Below are 18137 nucleotides of genomic sequence, written 5' to 3'. Positions count from 1 at the left end.
GCCAAACAACTTTAAATAGGGCACTATTTGAGGGATCAGCCAGTTGGGTGTCCGAAACCATTGTGGACGTTATTGAGTGACTTATTCAATCTCACATTCAATCCCACAACTGGAACTGTGTTCTAATACATGTGATATTGATATGAGGGAAGGCAGGCACAGATTCAGACGCATAAGGTACTGTAAGTATTACACACAACAATGCAACAATAATAAAACAAAGCATTGACATTTACTTTTGATACTTAAGTACTTTTAAAAACAAATACTTCTATACTTTTACTTCAGTAAAAATCGTTTTTACTTGTAACGGAGTAATATTTGACCAGTAGCATCTGTACTTTCACTCAAGTAAGGAAGTTGTGTACTTTGTCCACCTCTGGGAGAAAGGCACATTCATCAAAACATCATCAAAGCGTGTGTTTGAGACTGTCTTTGGTTCACTGCAGTTTTAAGGAGAAAACACTCAGCAATGGTGTCGACTTATGAATTTGCACATGGTTTGTCTTTAAACACATTAAAACACCACATAGACATATAAACAACATTAAAAACTTGATTTTCACTACAGGGGCACTTTAACTTGAGGGGAATATTGGCCTTTGATTGGGCACAAGAATATTTAGTTTTGAGTGCTTAGAAAATAGGCTGTGATAAATTGGTTATTCAGTAATGGGAGAATAACTTACATTAGGAATGAACACTTTTGCAACACACTGCACAAAAACATCAGACCAATAAGTCTAAAACACACACACACACAACAGCGACCAAAACTCTTTATTTCAAAATGGGCAGAATAAAAAGATTTTAAAAAGATCCTTTTTTTTCCATTTTGAAGTGATGCAGATGATACAGCGGAAAGGCAGTGAGAAAACGAGTTTTGAAGAGGTTCAAGCACGACATCCCGACACTAACAGACCATGTGCAAGATGGTACATTCTTAAGTCAATTAAAAACAAAGAGCATTTGAAATAAAACACATCATTGCTTGAAGATTGGCATAATTAGTTCCTTCAGGTCCACTGTGCTTCAATACAAGGTTAAAAAAACACACACACCATTTTCAGCTGTCCAGTTCTTCATGGTGATTGTCCAAGAGGGCATCCGCCCAAATATCTCTTATACACTTTTCATTCTTGTGCACAATGTTACAAGTATACTGGTCTTACACTAATGCAAAAAATAATAATAATATATATATATATAAGCTTCAGTAACAAAACTACATGGACTTTTCAAGTAAATTAACACGAAAAAAATATACACTTTTTTGTTTTTTTTACACTTCCACAAGTCTTTAAGTTTAACTTAAGAGTGCTTTCCGAAACAACTGCACAGTTCTCTGCAACAAGATGTTCCCTGTCCACTGCGCTTCAATATAAGGTTAAAAAAACACACCATTTTCTTACAGTCATCTGTCCAGTTCTTCATGGTGATTGTCTCAAATATCTCTTTTACCCGTGTGCTTTCCGAAACACCTGCACGGTTCAACAGTTCTCTGCAACGAGACGCCGCCAGTCCGCGTCAGGGTGTCGTGTTGGTCAGGGCTCGGCCTGGACCTTGAGCAAGCTCTTCAGGTGCTCGGACATCTGCTCTCTGCTGCAGTCGTGCTGGAGCCGGCGCTCGCCCACCCAGTGCCGGGGCGGTCTGGGGAGGACGCTGGGCGAGGGCGGCTCGCTGAACTTGGCTCCGGCGTACGTCTGGAGCTCAGGAGCGCAGACGCTCGCCCTCCTCAGCGGGATCTTCTCTGAGCGCATGGAGATCTGGACGTTGTCTGGCGCGTTCCTCTGCCTGCGTTTGCTCAGGTTCTCGTCGGTTTGCTCAAGCCTGTGGACACACTGGCTTCCTCGCTCATCACACTCGCTTTTTGACTTCGGCTGCTGAAGACACACAAGAAACGGTCACTTCATTTGGGTTCACAGTGTCCTTGTTACATATGTTACATGTACTTACCATAATAATAACAGTAAATTATGCATAATTACATGCAACTAACCCGCAACCAAACCCTAACCCTACCCTAACTCTATAGTAAGTACATGTAGTTGCTTATTATTACTCAGTACTTAAATATATAATTACACTGTAACAAAAGCTGCGTTTCCATTACCCTTCAAATTGCGCAAATTGAAATTGCGAATTGAAAATACGGCCAATGGAAACACATAAATTTTGCAAAAACTCCCATTTATCGGCAAAACGTTTTTCCGCTCGCGTGAGGAGGTTTTTCAGGCAATTCGAAAAAGAAATATTTAGCAAACCTGCAATGGAAACCGTTTTTGTGCATTTACAGTCACCTGACGTAGACGACGCGGTGTGTTTGGACAGAATACGAGACAGTTCTTTATTAAATTAATATAAGACAAAATAATTACAGGAATACTGGATTCTAAACCTCAAATAAATGCCACAATCAAGACCTCGACGCAGATATGAGGGAGAAACACCCAGAAACTCCTCATATGTGCCGCTCACACATATAATAAGGGTCGTTCCTTGCCATTATTGCTTGGATAACACACATACGTCTCCTTCCATTAATAATAATGGCTAGTGCAGTGGCTGGGATATAGTACATAAACCCACCAACGTCCGTTGCCATGATTTTTGGAATGATTTTACTTATTGCAAGAGGAAAAATTAAGTTTTAGTGGCATAACATCGGTTAATGGAAACGCTGTCATTTCGCAATAATTTTTTGTCGACATTTAGAAAAAAATCACAAAAGTTTTGCGCAAATCTGTAATGGAAACGCGCCTAAAGACACCTTAAAATAAAGTTTAACCCACTTTATTGTAAGGTGACGTAATTACACACATTACATGTACTTACTGTATAATAACAGTAAATTCTGCATAATTACAAGTAACCATTTAGTAAGTACATGTAGTTAATTAATATTACACAGTACTTATTTGAGTAATTACACTGTAACAACATCACCTTATCAAGATTAGTTTCAGACAACAGCTCATGTGTTCTCTCTGGTCTCTACCAGAAACCCTCTCAAGCGTTTCACAACTATAGATGTGTTTCCATCCAGAACTGTGAATTTATCTTATGTTGGAATATCGCATAAAACATTTGCTAATAAAGCAGCGTTTCATCTCATGTGTTCAAGAGAATAAAATCGTCACTTCCTGGGAAACTGGTGCAAAATATCTGTGATAAAACTGGAAGTTGCAACAGTCGGGGAGTTTTGACCCTCTCTGTCGAACGCTCCAGTCTGAAGGGCGTCTGGGTTCACGACCCGGAAGTAAACACCCACTGCTGGGCTTTTTTTGCACTATTTTCATCTTCCGGGTTTAAATTAGTCTTCGTGTCAATGTCACAGGATGTGTTGTTTTCTCACACCTATAGACCTTATTCGGGTTAGACGCCATATTGAATTTAATGTGGAAGAAAACGAGGCTTTGAGGGATAGACTTACATTCTTTACGATGGCAAGCGCTGTATAAAGGTCCTAGACCACATCATCCTCAAAACTCACAACTCCTGTTTTTTCCCCCCAAACAATCAGTTAAACAACACTGTACTTCTATCCCTCACAGCCTCGTTTCCATTCCTGTCAAAAATTAGCACGCATTGCTTTCCTATGACAGGCTTCAAACAGTGAGATCGCATACAGTAAGTGAGAGATGCATTAATGGATCAAAAATGAGTGTTTTTTGCTTTACAAGAGTCAATTCTCTTCAACAGATCCACGATTCATCCAGTAGACTTCACGGCTCCATAACCGATCAAACGGCATATACAAATGCAGCAAAATAAGCTTTAAAATGTATAAAAGATGCAACAGCGTATTCATATATAGTTGATGCAGAGTACAAATGTGAACTGTGCATTTATTTGTGCTTTACATTAGCTGTGCTGGCTGTCACAGGGTGTGTATGTATTTGTGTCATTTACAGTGAGCTTACAAAACCAGGTATAAAACATTTGTTCATTTTGTTGCATGTAATGGTGAATTGCAGTGGGAATTTGTGGGAATCTTTGATGCTTTTAACTCAATGAGAGCGAAATAAAACTGAATCAAAAGCCATTGTTGTGTTGTCAGTCTGTGTAGAAACTAACTAACCAGCTGGTGTTGAAACATATGTAATATGTCAAATGTTATGCCCGCGCAGAAAGCTGCTTCTCAGACAGCGCCAGTGCCGATTAAAGTCTTATCGCGCTTGAACTGACAAAATCACACTGAATTATGTCAAAATTGCGTTCAGGAGATAAAGGTGATTCATGAAAAGCGAGCGAGTTAATTCAGTTATATCTTCGCAACACGACAACATATCAAAATTCTTTTGATAACTTTATGCCAGCATCATCCCTAGCAGTGTTGGGGAAAGATACTTTAAAAAAAGTAATGCATTACAATATTGCGTTATTCCCTTAAAAAGTAACCAATTGCTTTACTTGGTTACTTTTAAAGAAAAGTAATGCGTTACATTACTTTTGCGTTACTTCTTCTCACCTGGACTTGCTTTTAAAATGTAAATAATAAGGCTGAAGGAAATGCAAATCATTTCAGTTGAACTGAATCATCGAAGGTCAGCAGCAAGTACACTGGTCAATAAAGTGAGATTAAATGCATACACTGTAAAAAATGTTACTGCTATTTACTTAAAAAAATTATGGTAACAATATTACACATAATATTTTTGAGTAGTTAAAGCTTGATTTCATTCATGGAATCTACCTGAATAAATCATGTAAAACGCCCTAATTTATTTAGTCTATGACACACCATTTTATAGTGAAAATTTGCTTTTTTATTTGAAGTATTTTTTATTCTCAAAATTGTGTGAAGTTAAGTGAATGGATATGACCTGTTTATATTTAACTTTGAGATATATTGTTTTATAAAAAGACCGCATACTGCTAGAACAGCACAGAATCAAACTTGTTACTGCACTATCATTAGCAGAGTTATTGCTACATGTATATGACAATATGCTTCATAATATTAAATAAATGCAGTTATTCACAACCTAACCATAAGCCCTACTCTTCTGCACAATGGTAACGATCAAAACTTTAACATAATAGAAACTCTTTCAAATGTCAAACATACCTGAACATTAAACATTAACAGATGTTTCCCTTTACTCAAAAACACATGAAATAACACTTAATTTCAAGATTTACTCTCCATTTCCAGCCATGTGCAAAGCATGCTGGGAACAAACAATGGCGTCTCTAAATAAAACCGCATAAATGAGCTAATTCTCTTAAAATAAATAGGTAGCCCCTTTTCCTTAATTTTATGAGGTTTATCAGTTCCTCAATTCAAGCCTTAAAATTTGTGTATGTTTCCTTAAAAAAAATAGGAAAATGCATCTCTTGGTGTTATTAGTGAAATTTTCTCAATATTTTCAATAAAAACCTAACCACAATTTTCTTAATAAAATATACATAATATTTTTAATGATCACCTCAATTTTTTTAATGAAAATTACAAGACTCATGATTCATTTTTTACAGTGTAGAAATATTTGTTTTATTTAACATATTTAATTATTGGAGGTTTGCGTAGTTTCTGATTGTGCATTTCACTGATTTTATTCATTTCGAGGAATCCTGAATCTGATCTTTTGCCAGTGAGACGAGTAAAGGCACACATTTAGTCTGAACTACAATAGCCATCAATTTACTCACGATTTCTGTCAGCATGGGGACAGGAGACAGGAGAGCTGTCAGTCATGACATGGGGAAACTAAGTAACTTGTGTTGCTTATTTGAAAAGTAACTCAGATATTTTGTTGTACATTTAAAACTAGCTCGTGATGCGTTACACTGATCCCTATCTGCAATGTGCAACATTTGGTGACGTTTAAAAAAAAAAAAAAAAAAAAGTATATTTAATAATATATAATTAAGTATATTTTCACGAGAGAAATCGCAATAAAATTTTCCTCAATAAAACAGTAACAAGAGTTCGATAAAATGTTTGAATTGAAACAATGTTCATGCGCCAAAAGATACACTATGCTCAACGATACAGTCAGAAGGCTTTTCAATCTACAAATCGCCATCATTTACCCTGGATTTACTGTAGTAACACTCACTGCACCATGGTATCAAGCCAGAAATGTGAGATATTCATATCGAAATTTATTAAAGCATTTATGTAGACATACTAAATGTATTAAAGGAGTAATGGAATATAAACAGTATTGTTTGTGATTAAGCTATAGCATTTGTGCATTTAAACTAAATGTACTTAGGTTCCTGTTTTTCATACAAACAAACACCATAGAAACAATATAGTTACATTTGCTTATTTTAACAAAACTCAAACAGTCAGAATATTTCAATTTTGCCATATAAAATTAAAAAACCTATAAAACATATAAAAACCTGTTAACCGTTGCCAGTGCGCCCGCGCACTGAAGCGTTATTTATTTATTTAATTCAAAATTACTATCAGATTTAATGTTATACCTTGACAAACTATACATAATTAAAAAGATATAATACTCAAGTTTCAGTATTTGACCACTATTGTATTCTGAGAAACTCATAGTGACAGTTATGTCTTAATTTGTGTCAGGAGTTATGAAATGAAAAAATGAGTCGATACCTTTAATATGAATTATGCGCGTCAGCCGCTTTCATTCATAAAAAACTCTGTGCTGTCGTCATGACAGCGATACACAAAACAACGTCCCTCAGGGCTTTAGCTCAAAACTGTGCAGATTTGGAGAAATATTGATAGATTCTCATAGATTTACATCATATTTCTATAGACAGGAATAATATTTATTGAATTTATACCCAAATGCGTCGATGTAATCTTTATGAGCATTTGGTATTCCGATACTGTGTTTTTTAATTCATACCAATAGCCTGAGGGCGCTACATGCACAATAATAGTCCATATATGGAACATGAAGAAGAGCCATGACCATGTGACATTCCAGGACGTCACTGATACACACAAAGCTAACCAGAGATCGCGCTGTAACATGCAGATACAGATGTTTTGAAGACAATAAACATGATTGCACTGATATTTGAGTTACCTGTGTTTTTCAAGCCATGCCAGGTATTTTCATAATAATAGATTATATTTATAATGTAATGCTAATCTATATAGACTATCATTGTGCAGAACACTATCCAATAGTATATTTTCTGTCTGATTTTTTTATCTGAAGCCAAATTAGATCACAGAAAATTATTTAAAATACTCGATTTGCTTTATAAAGTAAGTTTATAAGCACAAACATGGTTTTAATCTCATAAATTGTCGTGTATTGATGGTGTGCTAAGCTAACATGCTAGCTAGCCCTAGGTGCACCTGCCACCTAGAAGTTATATTTTTATTATTTTTTGAATGCTACCTGAAATGTGTCTTTATTCAAGAAATGCATTAGATACAGTTTAAAATGTAAGGGTGAACTTTGAGAAAAGAAATTAGTGACTGAAACCATATGAATAGCCTGTGAATAGCCAGTCGTTAGTAACTATAATGCAGACAAAAGAAATGCATATTTACAGCCATAACCAGGCTGGAGAGGTGTGAATGTGTGCAGGGGGAGACTGAGACTGAATGGGGCTTGTTTGCACCACAAAACAATAAAGAAAATATACTGGATAGATGGTTAGAAGATGGCAATAAACATCAGTAGCATTTTAGCATCAAATCAAAATAAAGTCACATGACATGGTCTTGAAAAACATTTCACTAAATACAGAGTTTTGGACTTATTATCTTAAGATTTTAAACATAAAATGTTTAGACATGTGGCATTAGCTGTAGTGCATTTCTAGATTGCTCCAGTGCCAACTTCAATTTTATTTTCATGAGGATATTTCATAAAAAATAATTTCTAATAACTTTACAAAACTTTGAAGCTATTTATAACAATTTTTGTCATTATGACAATAATTAATTCTACATTTACAATAAACTGCCAGGTGTCAGCTTTCAAATGAGATCATACTTGTGCTTTTAGTACAAAGGGTTCATGAACTGTATCTGTTTCAGTTTGGGTATGTCATTTCTTGGGATTTTTCAAAAGTGGGTTTGCAGCTTAACAGGTTAAAAAAATAAATAATAATAATAACATTTTATTAAAATTTATTATTATTTTTAATTAAAATTGTAATAAAATTGTAAAAATAAAAAAAATATTGTTTATATATGCTGCATCTTCACGGAAGTTGATAATTTGCGCAATTTTAAGCCTAGCCAATTCAAATATTTAAGCGCACATATAGACACGAAAGACCGCGTCTCTGGTACTCGCGAATACTCTTTTCAAGTCTTCCTGAGCTTGCATGGACATATTCGCACAAAACTATGTTAAATTGCCCGTCTTGTCGAGTATCATCGTAAACATAGTCGGTTATGTCTTAAGTGAAGGTAAACATGAGATACGATGCGTGTGTAACAGTATATTGGATCCGTGCAGCTCTTAAAGTGACAGCAGCCGAATATTCCTGCTGTATATTTTTATGTTTAATTTGTGCTGAGCAGCTTTTATCTGGTGGCTCAATAGTTATGTGTATATTTTTATGTATAAATAAGTGCGTATTTACACATACAAATATCCACATTAGTAAAGCGGGCATTGGGGTAAGATGACCCCCCCCCTTATTTATTTTTCTGAACAAATATCTCATCTCAGCACTTTTGATGAATGGCTACACCATTTAATTTAGTCATTTCATCTGAATATCAGTGTACATTAGTGAGGTCTAGTCAGCCGAAACCGTTCTGAAGTTAATTTATCTAATCTCTTGAAAATAGTAATCTGTGACGCCATCATGTTGAATATCAAAGTTTTTTGTGTCTATTTCTTCATGAGAAATTTGGGGACACATTGTTTTTGGATTTGTGGCGTAAAAGTTGTATCTTTTATTTGGATTTTGAAAATTAGACCCTTGGGGTAAGATGGGCCACCCAGATTTGGCACAGAAGGCCCCAAGTGGCATAGTGTTATTATTTTTTAAATGTAATAATCATTGTAATCAATGGGGTTATTATTCAGTATACTGACTATAAATAATAAATAAATTTCCATGAATTAGGCCTAAATGTAGGCTACATTTCAGACATCTTTGCTTTCATTAAATATGTGAAATCATTCAATTGGCATTCATAGTGTTGCTATTATGACATACACTGGATGAACATATTCGCACAAAACTATGTTAAATTGCCCGTCTTGTCGAGTATCATCGTAAACATAGTCGGTTATGTCTTAAGTGAAGGTAAACATGAGATACGATACGTGTGTAAGAGTATATTGGATCCGTGCAGCTCTTAAAGTGACAGCAGCCGAATATTCCTGCAGTCTATTTTACATGTTTAATTAAACAAAACAGAAAATAAGATCGCTCACTGCTCTTTACTGAATAACTTTAATAGTCTACATTTATACAGTGAAGACTATGCAGTGATATTTTATGTGTTTACTAATTCTGTGCCTGAAAATCTAGTTTACGCCTACATGAAAAACCTGCAAAGAACTGTTTATTTAGTTTGTTCTGTTGTATTAATTTGTGATTTTGCTCGTAATTTGATTATTTGTTCTTATTTTATTACTGTCTTTAACAAATTTTTTAAAATGTATACGAGTTAGGCTCACAGTTTTTGGTGTCATAACATTATTTATTATGATTACATGGATCAAAAACATCTAGGCCTAAAACAATAACAAGGCCTATTTTATTTGTGTATTTATTCTTTTTTTTTGTGGTGGGCCACCGGGTCAGTGTTGAGCCCTGAACTGATATGAACACTTTTATCATGACAATTGTTTTTGGGCCATATCGACCAGCTTTATAATAGAAGGCAATGAAATCAGACTCAATGATGCAGGTGTAATAAAAAACAATGTTATTTTTAACCCCCAGGGTTTCAGAGTTAAGACCCAAAATGCAAATTGTCCTATTATAGTGTTGGACGGGTGTGTGTGTCTCTTTGCACCTGAGCAGATGCGTACATTCTGAGGATCCTGCATACATTTTCTGGCAGAAAAGAAGACGATGATGATAAAGAAGAGGAGGAAAAGAAAGAATCAGTACAAACACACTTCAGTGATTGAACCCCTAAATACAGGTCATTCATTTAGTGCGGGGTTCAGTCACTCTATTGATGCTGATACAGTGTCTGCCAGGATTCAAAAGCATAGGATGATTATGTTTAGTTATCAACCTATTTACAGACTATTACACTGACTAAACATCTACTATCAGCGTTTAGTCCAAAACAAATATGCCTGAACATGCGGAAGCGCCACGGCACATGCTCGAGAAGCCTGTTATCACCAGGGCAATAATAACGCATGTTACCTGTTGTTTATTCGTGGCTGTTTTAGACTGAGCTGGTTTGAGCTCTTCATGGGTGGTTAATGGAGATTTAAAGCTGCTTTTGTTGCTGTTTGCTGATGCTTTGTTGTGTTTACTGTGAACGTTTCGTCCTCTCTTCTTCAAGAGCGCTTGCTTTGATCTGCTTATCTTCATTGCTTTATTCTCCACGCTTGATTCGACTCGATGTCCAAAAGCATCGCCCAGCATGATATCAGCTGCACTATACAGATAACTTTGTGTCAAACACGCCCAGATCTAAACAGAAACTGATGGTGCTGCTGCTGCTGCTGCTGAAGATGTTGTGGGATGTTTGGTCGTATCTTGAGGTCTGACAGTCAAGGAAGTTTTCTAAATCAAATATTTTGACCTCTGTCTTCGCTAATTCTATTAAAAATATCCGTCTGGTGCAAATGTGAAACCATCGCCGTTTCCTCTTCCTCCCCCGTAATGGCCACTCAAGCACTCACTGCGCATGCGCCCTCTATTACATCACATGGGGTTGAAAACATTTCATTTAAAATCGAGACGTTAAAGCGAATAATATAGGAAGAAATAAGATAGTCCAGTCATTTTAAGCCAAAATGAGGGTCAACCTTGAACAAATTGCAACAGAAGCAAACTCAACTGATGTTGTATCCTCAATATGTCCTGAGTAAGGAAAAAAAAGCCCCGAAGAATCCCATTAGGGGAAAGTTTCGAAAAAGACCCAAATATAGCCTATTCATTCTCCTAAATGGGTTCCATTCAGACCTTAACATTAAGTATTTTACTGTTATTTGTCAACAAGATTCAACAAGACATTTTCGCCTGGCTATACCCAATGTTTAGATCTTTTGTGGTATTTATGCAAATCAGCCCATAAGTAATTAGATTATGCACCGTTTGTCCATGTTAACAAACAATTTAAAAAAAAACTTGTAATACATTTTTTGTTTGTCTTGATGTAAGTAATCAACTCAGTAATTTTCATGGTGATATCTAAAGGTTAAAATTGTTACCCTATTCACGTAAGAAGAAGAATTAGGCTTATTTGGGTCTTTTTCCAAACTTTCCCCTATTGGGATTCTTCGGGGCTTTTTTTTCCTTACTCAGGACATATTGAGGATACAAAATCAGTTGAGTTTGCTTTAAATGTCAGACGAGTGTTTTAAATTGTGCTGAGTAGCTTTTATCTGGTGGCTCAATAGTAACATATTATGTATAAATACGTGCATATTTATAAATATCCACATTAGTAAAGCGCATATAGATGAGATATATGAGAAGGGGCCATAGGGCGTTGGGGTAAGATGATTTTTTTTTATTTTTTTTTTTTAACAAATATCTCATCTCAGCACTTTTGATGAATGGCTACGCTGTTTAATTTTGTCATTTCATCTGAATATCAACATTTGTGAGATCTAGTCAGCCGAAACCATTCTGAAGTTAATTGATCTAATTTTGTGTCTCTTCATCCTCAACATGTTGAATAGTAAAGTTTTTTTTCTGTGTCTATTTGTTCATGAGAAATTTGGGGACACATTGATTTGCATTTGTGGAGTAAAAGTTGTAGCTTTTATTTTGAAGTAAAAAATATAAAATTAGACCCTTGGGGTAAGATGGGCCACTCATATTTGGTCAGAAGGCCCCAAGTGGCATAGTGTTATTATTTTTAAATCGAATAATCATTGTAATCAATGGGGTTATTATTCAGTACACTGAATATAAATAATTCACATATTTCCATGACTTAAATATGTCAGACATCTTTGCTTTCATTAAATATGTGAAATTGTTCAATTTGCATTCATAGTGTTGCTATTATTATATCTTTAATTTAAAATGGTCAATTAAATAAATAATATTCATATGCCTATATAAGTCACAGTATCAGTTTACCTTTCAGATGAGTCTCTTTAACTGGGATTCTGCATCGGTTACTCAATTATTATCAACTCATTTGTGAAAATAAAATATATTTTATAAAAGTATTTTACATGAATAGCACTTTAAAAATATATATAAATATTAATAAGAATTATATTAAAAGTCATTTATACATGCGGTAAAAGTTTATCCAGTTAGGGACCATCTTATCCCTCTTTTAATATTTGACATTGTGTGCTTTAACAACTAAATTAGACTCTATCTATCTATTTATCTATCTATCTAACTATCTATCTATCTATCTATCTAACTATGTATATATCTATGTAACTATCTATGTAACTATCTATGTAACTATCTATCTATCTATCTATCTATCTATCTATCTATCTGTTCGTATATGTATCTATCTGTTTATCTATCTATCTATCTATCTATCTATCTATCTATCTATCTATCTATCTATCTATCTATCTATCTATCTATCTATCTATCTATCTATCTATCTATCTATCTATCTATCTATCTAGAGGTGTAGCGCCCCCTGCTGCCCGCCTGGAGTCACTGCTGTCGGTTGTAGATGTGAGTAACGCACAGAACTGCGGGACAGTGAGCGTGGGGAATATTACTGTTTACTTCTGAACAGGGTTTGGGAAGCGCTCGCCTCATGGAGCTCATCTCATGAAAGTTATCCTTTCTACCGCACGGAGCTCTTGATACAGCGGGTTTAACGCCAACAGCACTGGGAGTGTGTGTGTCAAAGGCCCAGACAGCGGCTCACAGAAGCTCCTCCAGCCCGCCCGACAGGCTTGAGCCCCGGGGCAGCTGAACGCGGCGTCCCGCTCGAGAGCATGGCTCAAACCGGAGCGCCTCCTCGGTGGAGGAACTGTCCCAGAAGAGGACAACCTGTGGCTGGTGAGCATAAGTTATACCAGACTGTTGTCAACAAAGCTGCTCTGCTAATCCGCACTCAGTCTCATTAATGCAACGATTCAGTTTCTTAGAGTTATGCTATTATGGAGAGCATGAATGCACTCAATCACTGAACTGTGCGACTGCAGCTTCAGTGAAACCAGATTAAACTGCTTCCAGTCTAACAGAAAGCTACCGTTAGCCTGTGCTTGGTTATAGCACTGACCAGTGCACTGCGTCGTTTGACAAAATTAACCAATGATAACTTTGCCTAAATTAACTAATGATGACTTAATTTGCGTGTGTTTTAAAATGGGAGCATGTACGACGTCAAGATACATACTAGGGCCACTCTAAACTTGTTTGTTGGGTCTGGTTTTTTAAATGGAGTGGCTAGCCAGATTAGCTCGCTACACGCAGATCAACACAATTTACGTCACTGGACAAGAAAGAGGCGGGAGCTGCGTGTTCGAATTCTACTACGGCGAGGGTTTGATTCATGAATATTAATCACGCAATGTTACGTTCGGCCTCCTGATTCGCTGAGAGCCAGGCGTCGGCAGGATTTTAACGAATCGCACTATGGTGTAGGCAGAGCCGTTGAAAAACTATAATTTAACGGCTCTGGGTGTAGGACTCACTTGACCTCAATGTACGCTGTGACTTAATTAATATTAAAGAGACTTAAACTTGTAGTGTTTTTCACAGCAGCGGTTCCTAAACTATTTTGGTCAGCTGAACAGTTCAAACAATGATTTAAATGGATGTATTCCCTGACATTTCATGCAGTGTTCTTACTTTTTCTTGTATCCTAGAACATTTATGCTTATGGTTATTTTTTTTTTTACATCCAAGATCAGAGGAAAGTATTAAACTTAAAGGAATAGTTCACTTAAAAATGAACACAAAAGATATTTTTTAAGAATATGGGTAACCAAACAGTTGATGGACCACATAGACTTCCATAGTAGGAAAAAAACCTTTGTGTTCAGCAGAAGAAAGAAACTCATACATATTCCTTTAAATGTGCTATATGTCATGAATATTATTATTATTATTATATTATTATTACCGCCCGACACCAACATTGTACTGTGGTACCACAGAAGTACTTTCTGTAAAGATTTCACTGAACCAAGCCATCATCGTGAGTGTCATGACGTGAACTTGTATGATGATTTCTCTCTTCAGGTAAATTTCTGCCCATGAAAACCATGCTTGGACCTCGGTATGATGATAAAGTGCCCGAGGAGAACCGGTTTCATCCCAGCATGCTGTCCAACTATCTCAAAAGCTTGAAGGTACATGGAGGTTCCTCATAAACGCATCTGTAATGCTCTTGTTCTGACTGAGCTGTGTTGATGTGACGCTCACCTGTCCGCAGGTGAAGATGGGTTTGCTGGTGGACCTGACCAACACCAGCCGCTTCTATGATCGAGCCGAGATCGAAAAAGAAGGAATCAAATACGTCAAACTTTCCTGTAAAGGGTATGTGAACCTCAGCATATGAATACTGTGTTTATTTGTCCCTTGCATCTGAAATGTAACAGCGCATAAGAGAAGATCCCAGCATGCATGTATACATTTAAGAAATATTTGGATGTACATACTGTATATATACACTACAGTTCAAAAGTTTGGGGTCAGTAAGATTTTTAATGTTTTTAAAAGAAGTATCTTCTGCTCACCAAGGCTGCATTTATTTGATTAAAAATACAAACAAAAACAGTCATATTGTGAAATATTATTCCAATGTAAATCAGCTGTTTTCTATGTGAATATACAGTAAAGTGTAATTTATTCCTGTGATCAAAGCTGTATTTTCAGCATCATTACTCCAGTCTTCAGTGTCACATGATCCTTCAGAAATCACTCTAATATGATGATTTGATGCTCAAGAAACATTTCTGATTATTATCAATGTTGAAAACAGTTTTTTACATTTTTATTTCATGATGCTGTGATGAATAGAAAGTTCAAAAGAACAGCATTATCTGAAATCTAAAGCTTTTGTAACATTAAACACTACCGTTCAAGAGTTTGGGGTCAGTAAGAATTATAATTTAATTTTTGGGGAAATAAATAAAATAAATCAATACTTTTATTCATCAAGGATGAGTTAAACTGATCAAAAGTGACAGTAAAGACATTTATAATGTTAGAAAATATTCTATTTTAAATTAATGCTGTTCTTTTGAACTTTCTATTCATCAAAGAATTTTGAAAAAAAAAAAAGTAAATAACTGTTTTCAACTTTGATAATAATAATGAATGTTTCTTGATCATCAAATCATCATATTAGAGTGATTTGTGAAGGATCATGTGACACTGAAGACTGGAGTAATGATGCTGAACATTCAGCTTTGATCACAGGAATAAATTACACTTTACTGTATATTCACATAGAAAACAGCTGATTTACATTGTAATCATATTTCACAATATGACTGTTTTTGTTTGTATTTTTAATCAAATAAATGCAGCCTTGGTGAGCAGAAGATACTTCTTTTAAAAACATCTTACTGACCCCAAACTTTTGAACGATAGTGTATTTATATATAATTTAATTTAAAGGAGTCATAACCTAGTATTACATTGGATACCTACTGCTGTATTATAGTCTTTCAGGCCCTTCTAAAAAAGAAAAGTGGAAAAAAAATAAACACAGACCTACTTTTACCCTTATTTCTGAAGGCATTATTGTCTCGCGAGATCAATGCGATGTTTTGGCTGTCGTGGACGCTCTATATGGCTCTGCACGCCAGTTGAAAGGGTTGTTGGGACAGCGTCATTAAAAATGAATTTCATCCACTGGTCCCTGATAGTTTCGTCCGATTTTGGGAGATAAAACACATTTACATGTTTTTTATGGCAATCAACCACAGAGCAAGTCCGGTGTGCACTCGGTTTCTCCATCTTTCCCGACTGAACTGAATATGAGGGGAAGGGGGGGCTTCCTGCTGCGGTGTCCATATATGGTATATCCTACTACCTCATGACGTCAAGAGGGAGCTGAAATCAAAATCTCGTATTTGAGTGCGCGTGCACGCGCGCTGGTTTATTTACCCTGAGGTAAACAAACGCTTCACTTTTAAATATCGGCTTCCCGGCCAGTGTATAATCGTTAGTCGATCATAACATACATTGATTCTCGTGGAAAAGTGAAAATTGCAGGTTATGACTCCTTTAATAATAGTTTTTTTGAAAATGTATACATGCATGTATGTGTATTTATATATACAAAATAATTTTACACAGTACACACACACATATATTATGTAAACACAATCTTTTATTTTGGACGCGATTAATCGTTTCACAGACCTGATATATAAGTTAATAAATAACCAAAACATCATCTAGTTAACATATTCAAATCACAAAAATGTTATTGGGTTACAAACTATAAACTTCAACTAAGTCACAAATTTGTCTTGTTTGTCTTGTTTTTTCTAACAACCAAAATAAGCATTTTGGAAAATGTAATAAATTAGGTTTTAAAATAATATAATTTGTATAAACTTATTTTTATGATACAATGAAATGATAAAATACAATACAAAACAACAGTGTTTTTAAACAGAATTAGAAGTTTTATTATAATTAAATAGTATAATGAATTAGCATGAAAGTGCTCAGACTGCCTTTTCATTTTAATCTTAGTATGAATAGACCATCATGTGTCAGTTTTATTCTGTGTGAACATGGAGCCTCTCTGCTGTAGCTGACATGCTAGTGTTGATCTGTCATGCTAAAGTCATGTCATGTGTGTGTGTGTCTCATTCAGCCATGGTGAATGCCCCACAGCAGAGACTACAGAGATGTTCATCAGACTGTGCGAACACTTCATAGAGAAGACGCCCACCGAGCTCATCGGTAAGACCAGCCGGCTCAGCTTTGACACTTTTGCTTGATTTTGTTTTTGCAAACCCTTATTCCAACAATTACACTGTGTACACTATCTAGTCCCGACGCAACATGCAGTTTCTCTTGCTGAAAGTACTGTCAGTGCATATGACTTTTATGCTGATTTCCAGTGTCCAAGAGTTATTCTTCTCACTTGAGGAACAGACTGCAGTTTATTTATTTTAAGTGCCCCCCCCTATTATGTGATCTTTCATGCAGTGTGTAATACAGCTGTTTGTAAATGTGCAGCAAAGTTTTAAAGATCGAAGTGCAGATAAAAGGAGTTCCCAAAAGAGAGCCGTGATTCTGACCTGCCTGAAACGAGTCGTCAGTATTTCCCATAAACTGTAAAAAAATATGGACGTAGTGTCCGTGATGTCACCCGTAGGTTTCGTTTTTGAAGCCTAAAGTGGGCGTGGCCGACCGTCGCCATCTTGGCAGCGCGTCACTCCCGGATAACCGGAAATGGGCGAAAAACCCTAATGTGACGGCTAACAGACAGCAGACAAACGGCTAATGATGACTAATGACCACAGCAGCGGGAATCCACCTGTCACTCAAAAGTGGACAACCTTAATTATGCAGAAATTTTGAGGCTTAATATAATTTAAACGGATGAGTTATAAAACAATTCACCCCCCTCACAGTCGTCATGAAGGGAAAAATTAGCTGTATAGACCAAAGCCACTTTTTGCACCAGGCTGTAAACATGTTTTTTCTGCTGTAAAGTTGGGCATTTTAACATGGGGGAGATGCAGATTTGACTCTCTTCTGCAGCCAGCCTCAAGAGGCCAGTCGATGAATTGCCGTTTAATTCACTTCCGTGTTGGTTTCAAGAGAGAGACAGGGAGGTTTCCGCTTGGTATTTCCTAGGGCTGGGTATCGGCAAGGGCCTCACGATTCGATACACATAGCGATACATGTGTCACGACACGATATATCATGATGTATTGCGATACGATACATGTTGCGATATATTGTGATACTTAAAAATAATAATAATTAAAAAATAATAGAGTTGAAAATACAACTTGCTGTGTGGTGTGTGCACTCAGCGGAAGAATAAAAACTTCCATTCCAATTTATTAGCAAAGCTATTTGCATTGCACTGAACAGTGAACACACTGAAATGT

The 18137-nt window shown here is 36.0% G+C and overlaps 2 protein-coding genes across 3 annotated transcripts in view; one reads left to right on the top strand and one right to left on the bottom strand.

The window, feature by feature from the left end:
* Positions 1 to 763: 763 nt before the first annotated feature.
* Positions 764 to 10785, bottom strand: pnrc1 (proline-rich nuclear receptor coactivator 1). Of its 2 annotated transcripts, none has more exons than XM_084432763.1 (2): positions 10303 to 10785; positions 764 to 1883 (listed from the first exon to the last, which is right to left on the bottom strand). In XM_084432763.1, exons 1-2 carry the CDS (start codon positions 10525 to 10527, stop codon positions 1545 to 1547), a joined length of 564 nt encoding a protein of 187 aa, XP_084288889.1. In that variant the 5' UTR covers positions 10528 to 10785; the 3' UTR covers positions 764 to 1544. The 2 variants fall into 2 exon arrangements, with proteins under 2 accessions (XP_084288889.1, XP_084288890.1); XM_084432764.1 differs by having other exon boundaries at positions 764 to 1880; positions 10303 to 10775.
* Positions 10786 to 12741: 1956 nt separating this feature from the next.
* Positions 12742 to 18137, top strand: part of rngtt (RNA guanylyltransferase and 5'-phosphatase) — a 122099-nt gene continuing 116703 nt past the window's right edge. Inside the window, exons 1-4 of the mRNA XM_084431417.1 lie at positions 12742 to 13101; positions 14290 to 14399; positions 14483 to 14586; positions 16886 to 16974. Coding sequence (XP_084287543.1) covers positions 13038 to 13101; positions 14290 to 14399; positions 14483 to 14586; positions 16886 to 16974 — 367 coding nt within the window. The 5' untranslated portion in view covers positions 12742 to 13037. The remainder of the gene's footprint in view (positions 13102 to 14289; positions 14400 to 14482; positions 14587 to 16885; positions 16975 to 18137) is intronic.

This window comes from Rutilus rutilus (genome assembly GCF_951802725.1).
Source record: "Rutilus rutilus genome assembly, chromosome: 15".
Classification (NCBI taxonomy): Eukaryota; Metazoa; Chordata; class Actinopteri; order Cypriniformes; family Leuciscidae; genus Rutilus; species Rutilus rutilus.
The sequence above is the reverse complement of the archived record's forward strand: the minus strand, read 5'-3'. Positions and strand labels throughout refer to the sequence as shown.